At 39.0% G+C, this 9,874-nt stretch overlaps 1 protein-coding gene across 1 annotated transcript; it reads left to right on the forward strand.

Annotated features, from left to right (window-relative positions):
• Window positions 1-6,069: 6,069 nt before the first annotated feature.
• Window positions 6,070-9,525, forward strand: LOC117254756 (uncharacterized). The gene is made up of 5 exons (XM_078164712.1): window positions 6,070-6,204; window positions 6,351-6,755; window positions 7,386-7,523; window positions 7,681-7,742; window positions 7,919-9,525. Exons 1-5 carry the CDS (start codon window positions 6,168-6,170, stop codon window positions 7,979-7,981), a joined length of 705 nt encoding a protein of 234 aa, XP_078020838.1. The 5' UTR covers window positions 6,070-6,167; the 3' UTR covers window positions 7,982-9,525.
• Window positions 9,526-9,874: the final 349 nt, after the last annotated feature.

A 9,874-nucleotide genomic window follows, 5' to 3' on the forward strand; every position in this document is an offset into this window, starting at 1 on the left:
AGGCGCTGTCATCATACAGTCTGTATACATCAAACTTGATGTTGTACCCAAGGTTGTTAGATCCATGAGGCACAGTGGAGCTTGCACTAAACTTACTAAAATCTAAAAAAAATGGTGAAATCTCACATCCTGTAAGAGGCTTTAGGAAAAGCTAAGAGCTAGATAAGAAAAGTCAGATACTCCAGACAGTTACATCACATTTTCCCAGTGCAGTTCTGGAGAGAGTTTTTCTGATTTCATAATAAAGCCACAGTCATCCCAATACACCATGGACATAAAGATGAACTCTCAAGTTTAAAATTATTGTATCACAAGCAGTAAGAAAGGGAGCTTACCCAACCAGAGAAAGATGTCTTAACCAGGGTTTAAATTTTGTCACAGCAAATTTGGCAGTGATAGATTTACCACTCAACACAGAATCACCCATCAACCATTTTGCTGGCTCCCCGAGGCAAACTTGTGTTTACTATGATAGAGGAGGCATGACCAACCCTACCTTTTCTACTTTCATGTCTTTTTTTGTTGTGTTGGTAAGGTTTAGGCATGAGGAGTGAGATTGTTAAAGGGATAGTGCACCCAAAAATGAAAATTCAACCATTATCTACTCACCCATATGCCAACGGAGGCCCTGGTGAAGTTTTAGAGTCCTCACATCCCTTGCGGAGATCGGCGGGGGGAGCGGCCAGCACACCTAATGGCAGACGGCGCCCCAGACTAACGTCCAAGAGCACAAAATTGAATCCACAAAGTATCTCCATACTGCTCATCCGTAGTGATCCAAGTGTGCTGCAGCCCCGACATAAAAAGTTGTTTTGAAAAACGTCATATGAACTCTGTTTTTAGCCTCACTGTAGCCTGTAGCTCTGACATAAACTATGAACCAAAAAAGCACAATCTATCCTGAGTGAGACAAACTGCTTGATCCCCGTCTCCAGTGTACCAGCAGAGAACCTGCAGAACCGAATCAGCGAAAAAACACACCGGGCTACACAGCCTCTCTACCTGAGCAGCTGAAGCTGCAGCTCGCACCCTCGACACACAGACACACAGACGGTGCTTCTGCATGCCAGCCAAACGTGTGCGCACCTGTGAGAAATAAATATGTGAGGTGTACGCTGCTTTTCTATCTTTTTTTCCCTTTTCTTTCTTTCTTTCTGTCAGCGACATAGACTTTATAAACATCAGATTAGTCTAAACGGTGATATAGTGACGTGAAAATGTGATATATACATATATATAGCTAAACTCAGCAAGGTAAACAAGGCGATTCCCATTTACACAGTGGTAAGAGTGCTGGACCGTAAGTGTCGCACAAAAAACGGAAGCTGGCTGCGTTCTGTTTTGCCTCCGTGTTTCCGTGAAAAATAAGGTGGATAGAGGCTTAACTTCTCACCTTGCTGCAATTTACTACCGAGCAAGAGACAGGGAAAAAAGTTCATACATAGCTAACATTACCATCGTCTGGTTGCTTGTTAGCTAGCTAGCTAGCTAGCTCGCTCGCAGTATCTGGCTCTGTCATCTGTCCTGTTCTGCAGAATTGTCGGACTTTTCACATTACCATAACACGGCAGCTAGTATAACTATGCTGCCTCGTAATGTTAGCTGGTTAGCTAGCTAGCAGAAGTCGTCTGTCGTTCATCAAATGAAGCATGATGAATGCTGCAAACACAATTGTTAGGATGAATGAGACTCCATTGTAGATGCCGGTTGGAAATGTAAATGGCTCGCAGCTTCCTGTATAAAATAGTTACATAAAAAAGTTACATATGCATGAATGTAACCAACGCAGTGACGTAGTGAGTGGTGTCCCAATTCCTAGGGAAATATTTCTACCCCTACCCCTCGTTGCTTCACTTTGAGGGCCAAGGGGTAGTGGGCGAGGGCTAGGGGAAGGGCCAAGGGCTAAGGGGTAGTGTACAAGGGGGGGTATTGGGATTGGGCCTTTCTCTTTAAACACCACCTACTTCAGTAAAACCAATGGTTTCTACAGACAGAACAACTGCTGCGTTGTGTGGCTGACCTTTGCATGGCTGAAATCTGCAGCACAGCACTGAGAGCTTCTTCAGTGACACACCATGTCGCCATTGGTTTAGATTGTGGATGGCACTTGGGTCAAAAATATCAGATTCACATGAGAAGACTTCAAAGACAATAGACTAGCTTTCTCAGACTGAGCAATGCACATCAAAGAGGACGGAAGCCTTGATACCGCAGCTTACAGGAAACCCACTCGCAACTTTTAGTATTAACTTTAAGGCTCTCATAACCCAAGAGAACACAAGCAGCGGTTGTCATAGCCCTTCATCACAGGGCCAAGAATGTGCCTACAAGTACTGAGGCACATCACAAAGAGAGCTAAGACAGTACAACAGCTCTAAAAGCTTGCGGCTACCAAAACTCTGCACCACACTGAGAAAAAGTTTGTCCACCATCAAGACCATTCACCCAAACATAAGCTGAGCAAAGTAATACACACAGTCCAGTGCAGAGAGAGTTGTACAGACCTATATCACGTTGGGAGGATGAAACAACTGCTGAGCAAAAGCATGGTGCAATATAGGAGGGCCAGCTCTTCACATCAATACCCAGCAGTCTACATACATCTGAAGAGCAAGGGTCATTCCTTTGAGGAAAGCAATGTGTTCACACTCATTGGACAGTGAACACATGTGGATTGAAAGAGGTGTGAAGGGGGGCATCTATGTCAATCTGGAACAAAGGTTTTCAAACTAAGCGTAAAGCGTTTAAATAGTAGCTTCACATCACAGTCAACAATGAATGGTGCAGGGAAATATTTTACTCACTGCTGAATCAAAAGAAGAAAGACAGCAGACATTCATTACCACATCACTGTGTTCTTTTGAGTTGACTGTCCACGCTTTGTCAAAAAACAGTGCATAACAATTACCTTGCAGAAAATACGTTTGTTGTTGTTGACTGCAATTTGTTGCCATTTCTTACTAATTTTTGTCTGTCAGCTTAATTCCTCCATAGTTTTGTTTAATTTTGTTACAACTTGAAATTTGTGTATGTGCTTTTATTTTCAATTCTCACTTCTTTCAGAAACATCAAGGATATTCAAAAGAACTGAAAATGAAAATGTTGCTGGGACAAACAGAAGAGGGTGGAGAGATCATGATGGTGTAAGCTCTGAACAATCAGACTCACTAGCTGGTAACATCTCTCCTGACCTCTAGTGGAGTTTATAATTAAAGACCCAAAAACACTATGCAAAAAAATTTGAACCCAAGCAGTCAGAGATAAATTCTATTATGCCATGCTGCATCTAAATTCAGTATCATTTGTACCTAATATTATGACCAAGAACTATGTGTCAGTATAACTTCCTATTAGCCCATCCCATCCTTGGTGCAACAAAATGACAAGGCCAGATAAAATATGAAATATCTCAACAACATGGATTGGCATGACATGTAGCACCATTCATGGTGCTCTGAGGATGAACCCCACAGACATTGGTGATTCCCTGAGCTTTCTACCAGCACCACCAGCAAGAAGACCATTTTGCATTTTAGTGAAATCACTTTGCTTTACACTCAGATGCCATGATATCCTTCCTTTTTGCCCACCTATTCAAGTCAGCATTTTGAGTTGCAATATTTTATTTTCCAGTGTCAAAGCTGAGAAAACTCAAAATGTGTCTTGCTCACTAATAAACACACAATGTTTAGGCATTTTTGTTTAAAGTGTCATAACAACAAAACACAGTTCGTTGTTGACTGGAATCACTGACGGTTAAAGGGTTAAAATGTAGAATAAAATAAAGTTACCCACAGAGGTATTTTTGAAGAAGCCAGAAACACCTGCCCCAAGTGATACACACAGATTCCACAAATCCACATATAAGAGAGTCAGTGCCCAAAGAAATGTGATGGCTGCACCTGCCAGATAACTGATTCAAATGTTGGTAAACATTTTCTTAATAATTTATGATATACACTAACAGTTCATCTTATCTTACTATATAATGACGAAAACTCTGTCTGTGTGTGTGTGTGTGTCTGTCTGTGTGTCTGTTCCACGTTTTTCTCCTCACTGACTTGGTCAATCCATGTGAAATTTGGTACAGTGGTAGAGGGTCATGGGAGGATGCGAATGAAGCAATATTACATCAATTGGCCAAAGGGGGTCGCTATAGCAACTGATTGAAATTGCAAACTTTGAATGGGCATATCTCATGCCCCGTATGTTGTAGAGACATGAAACTTTGCACAGAGATGCCTCTCCTCATGAGGAACAAATTTGCCTCAAGAACCCATAACTTCCAGTTATATAGATTTTCTGCCATTTTGAATTTTTTGAAAAACACTTGTAATCAATCTCTTCCTAGGAAGTTTGACCGATCTGCATGAAACTCGGTGAACATAATCTAGAGACCAATATCTAAAGTTCCCTCTTGGCAAAAGTTGGAAAACTTACTAAAACTGAGCTTCTACAAGGCAATGAATATTGCGGAGGGCATGGCTCATCACATAAAGGTGTATAACATCTCAAGGGTTTCACCGATCACCACGCAACTTTGTAGGCATATGACCACACATAATCTGAGGGGACCCCTCCATTATTGACCCCATCAAACAAAATGGGGGTGCTAGAGAGCTAATTTCTTATCTAGGCCGAACCGCCATATCGATTTTTACTAAACTTGGCAGATATGTAGAACAGGACGCCTTTTTTTGCCTAAAATTGACAGGACAGTGAAGCATGACAGGAAGGATGGGAGAGAGAGAGAGAGCAAGGAAGACATGCAGCAAAGAACGAAGGCCGGATTCCAACCCTCACCGCTGCAACAATGGCTAGCCGCACCTTTCCCATGTGAACTACCAGTGCGCCCCACTTTTAAGTCAATACAACATATAAACACTTTAACTAACTACTAATGTACAGTTTTAGCCCACTTACTATCCCACTATTGGCAATGGTACCACTGTACTTTCAATAAAGCAATTGTACTATCAAATTCACAAAAACTCTGTCTGAATACATTGCTCTTCTTAATGGGTTCAGTTGACTATTTAATCTGCAATTTCCTATGACCTGTATCCCAAACACACACCGTGTGAAACTGTACGTGGGCAACTGTGCGCTCAATGGGTATGGACTAGTTTTCTCTTAATTTAGACCCAGTTTGTTGACCTTTTGACCTTATACACAATGCATTCATATTGCACATCGGCTGACATAAATGATGCCTGAAGTGATTCTAATTTCTTTTCTTTTTTAGTTACTTTTTAGTTACTTTTTAAGATTTTATTCATAATTCCAAATATGTACAATTTACATCATATATACATCGAACATCAACAAAACACACACAATCCTAACAACCAAACAAACAACAATATATGACAACACACATTTACCTACAAAAAAGCTCAGCCTCAGCATCTTCATATCTGATAATCTTTAGATAAAGTAAGTGAAACTCTATTAATACATTTCATCTTTATTGAGTACATATTTATTTTCTGTTCTTTTATCTTTTAATGATTGAAACTTCAACAACATGATTACAGCCTTTAGATTCTGACCACTTTATTATCATGTTCCATGATACAAACAAACCTACTGGTGTATTCTAACGTGAGAGTTGTGGGGATTGGGAACTTCTGTCCATCTGGTTATCACAAGAGCAGCACTCTCTCTTTTAAAACAGCTGCTACTAAAAACTAGTCCTGGTCCATCTTTCAGAAGGGCAACAGGCTTCATAGTAACAAGAAAATGAAAATTTACAGTCTAAAAACATTACATTTACACAGTGGACTCTGTATTTGAAGTGTTCTGTCAGATTCTGAGACAATGCCATCCCATACTATTGCCTAATTGGGGGATTGTCTACTTCTGCTACATATGCATCAGAAACTCTATATATATAATAACCCTGACCCAAAATATACTTTGTGTTCTACAAAAGCACTACTGCAGGTATTGTTGGGCTGTTAACACCTCCAGAGATCAAGTAGGAAATGTCAAAGCCCACCCATCTTTACACCAATAGAAAACAACCACAGAATTTAAAAAACACACACTTGACTGGCCCAACACTTCTTATAGGCTACTTCCTTTAATAGAAAAGTCTGCATACAGTGTGATATCTGTGAGTAAGACCTGTTTTGCTGTCTCTTACCTCTCTCTCATCATTACACATGGACGGGCTACACGTTTTTCTCCTCATTCTCTTAGGTAATTATTTTCACAAAAAATTTAAATGATTTAATCACAATGGTTATGTTCCATTATGAGAACAGTTCCTTTATGGTCTTATTGTTGTTGTGTTGAGCAGGAACCTGAACCTGTTGTAATGTATTTTACAACTGTTTGTATTCCAGGAGCTGTTTCTTGCAGTCATGATTCAGTTTCTGGATCAGTGTTGGAGGTGACAGTCAGACCAGGAGACAACATCACTCTCTACTGTGACTGCAAATTATCATCTGGAGTATACATAGTGTGGTACAGGAACTGCTCTCATGAGAATCAGCCTCCTCTTGTCCTTAAAACAAAACACCCTTCAAAGATGGTCAACACCGAAGATGACCCTCTGAAGATTCTGCCTCGTTTTCAGTTTGTGAGAAACTTTTCTTCTGCATCCTATGACCTGCTGATCATGAACATCACTCACTCTGATGAGGGTCTCTACTACTGTGGAACTGAACAGACCAAGGTGGAGGATAAAGAATTCATTACATCCAGAACTATTTACAGATATGGCAACATCACAACAAGGATCATATTCAGTAAGCATTCAGGCCTGACTTTTTTTTAATGTTAATTTACAGAATGCAGTGACTTTAGCAATTTACAGCAAACAAAAATGTGCTTTTTCTATTATATCAAAGTTTGTGAGTGATCATGAAGTTAAGTCCAGTATGCAAACTTGCTCAAGTTGATTCCAGAGTTAAGCAGCCACTAATCTGAAATTACGTAGGCTACATGAGGTTACAAGGAATTCCTTCCAATTACAAGGGAACCTCATGGGTTTAAAGGCTTGTAAGTTATTCTTAAAGTTCAACAGGTTATCTTTGTATACTGTGCATCCTGAGTCTTTGGAAAAAAATTGCCTTTAAGAAACCAAAAGTTACAAATGGAATAAAAAGTGTTACAGATTTTGCGTCGCTGATGTAAAATCAATCCCTAAGTAACAATGTTCAGCAATAGACATACTGCTTGTATACTGACTAAATTGAAAGATGGGTCTAAGATGGAAAATGTCCATTATCGAGGAAGATGTAAGTCAAGCATCTTAACATGACACCGATATATTTATGATGTTTTCCTGATGGTAGAAAAAGAAGCCCAACCAAAGAGAAAAACAGCAACAACTAAAAAATATGAAGATGTAATCCACATTTGTAATTTTGTTCCAGATTCCAACTCTGACTGCAGTGGGTGCATCTCAGATCATGTACTTGTTGTGCCCTGGATGATGGTTTTCGCTCCAGCCCTCACTATTCTCTCCTCCTTCATCATCTTTGTTTTTGTTTATCACTTCTGTCAGAAAACAGGTACCTACTGTTATCTTACAAGTTTCCTTACTTTTGTTTCAAAACAGAACATGTCAGATCAATTATTTATACAATAAAGGAACCTCCCATTAGACTACTATTTTTTGGATGTGTAGTTGGGTGCTGCTTTGTAATGATGCTGTATTCATTTTTGCAGATAACAAACCTCAAATTCTTCAGAGAGGACCTGACACCAGAGGACAGAAAAGATGGGATCAGGTAATAAACAGGAGGAATTTGGGAATTTCTACATAAGTCTTTATCAGCATCTCACACTCGAACAGCTACCTTGTCATCTTTGTAGTTGTGTTAATGCATTGCAGTCACAACGGTTTAGACAGAACAGTTGATGCTACAACTTTGCAATAAATAGCAAATGCGAAATTGTCTCTCAGGGTGAAGATGTGTTTTTCACACGAGTTGTGTTCCGGGCCAAGGATGGACAAACACACCAATAGAGAGAGGACGGACAGAACCAGCACATTTGTTTTATTCAAGAGGAAACCAAATAGAGCAAAATGAGCTCCACTTCAAACGTGTCAGATTCAGGTCCGCAGTTTAAGGTGTCATATCCTCGGGGCGTTGGTGGCTTGGTGGTAGAGCAGGCGCCCCATGTACAGGGCCATTGCCGCAGCGGCCCAGGTTTGACTCCAGCCTGTGGCCCTTTGCTGCATGTCTCTCCCTCTCCCTCTCTCTCCCCTTTTCACACTTCAGTATACTATGAATTAAAGGCAAAAAATGCCCATAAAAATATCTTTAAAAAAAAAGGTGTCATATCCTCTTGTGTTTCCAGCCCAGTCGCCTGGAGAAAATGCTGGCAGTACGTTTCTGAAAACCAACAATATGTTACGTTTGCACGTTTTTTATCATGTCACATTTCTAAAGTGACATCAGGGCTGCTGCTAGCCATTTGGGTGCCCAAAGCGTAATTGCTATGTTGTGCCCTAAACTGTACAAACTGTGCATATATGTTCCACTACAGCAGATCTATAACACAGGCATTTTTCATCAGTTGAGGGAGGCTCTACAGAGGCATGCATGTCTGCATTACCTGCCTACAAGGTCGTTAATAAGTCATCATATGACAGCTTCTGAGTTCTGAATTGATACTGATGACAGTAAGTCCAATTAAACGGTCCTGTGCCATTGCTGAATGCATGTATGTGCTGATGAGCATACATTTTGAAAAACTTCACTCAGCAAAGGCAACTGACTGTATTTATAACCTTATTAATAACCTAAAAGCGCAAGCGCACTACTCGGCAAGCTTGCGCTGCCACTGCATTTCCTTCTGGGACAGTGCCACAAAAAGCTGTGTTTCTAGTGGGGATTGTGCCACCAAAAGCAAAAACATGTTTTTTTTTTCCTATGCATAATTAAATGGGTTTTTTTTTTTGACTAAACATAAGCACATGTAAACCACAACATTTTTGAAATGTAAAGTTTCAACGAATCTGCTACAAATGTAGTATCTGTGGTTTGCAGAAACGTACAATGGCAACATTTATTCTGGTGATTGGGTTCTGCTTTTCTGTTCAGTTCAGTACATCCTGTGGTTTAAGACACTGCTGAACCAATTGAGCCAGCGCATGATTTGTCACCAATCTCTTACAAATCCACCAAACAACTGTCTTTTTTTTCTTTACTTCACATTTTCATAACCTGTTTTAAATGTGCTTTTTGTCATCATGTTATCATTTCATCTGATTTAAACCTTCATTTTATTTGTTTTTAAGTTAACATTGAGTATTAAGAATTAGTTGTCGGCACGTATTGTATACAGTTTTACAGAGTATATATTTTATGGAGAATTTTAACTGTGGTTGCTTCTTTGCTTGTCATTGTTATTACATTTAAAAACCATGTACTTGCTGAATTCTCATTTATAAGCTGTATTTCAATAAAAACAAAATATTTTCAAAGGCAATATTATATTTCAGTTTGTTTTAGCATGTGAAATAGTAATACAGATATGTCCATTCTTTTTGAAATAATGAATATCAGAAATGATCTCATTGTAATAAATTGAAATGAAAGCAAGATGAAAATTCCAGTATTCCAGAAAGCAGTAAATACTGTCATACTGATTAATGTTATACTGTAATATACATAACAGGCTATATATGATCTTTTTGATTGGCCCTTTTACTATAACTCTCATTGTGTGTTATATATATTATTATTTACCATCTGTATATTATATAAAACTTTTTAAAAAAATAGTTTTTAGATATTGTTTTTTTTATTTAGTGGTACAGTATAATTCAAATATTAATAAAAAAGTAGCATTATACATGAGCCTATGATATAATGAAATAAAATAAAATATAATATATATCTTATTTTATAAT

The sequence above is a fragment of the Epinephelus lanceolatus genome, chromosome 3 (genome assembly GCF_041903045.1).
Source record: "Epinephelus lanceolatus isolate andai-2023 chromosome 3, ASM4190304v1, whole genome shotgun sequence".
Taxonomy (NCBI): Eukaryota; Metazoa; Chordata; class Actinopteri; order Perciformes; family Serranidae; genus Epinephelus; species Epinephelus lanceolatus.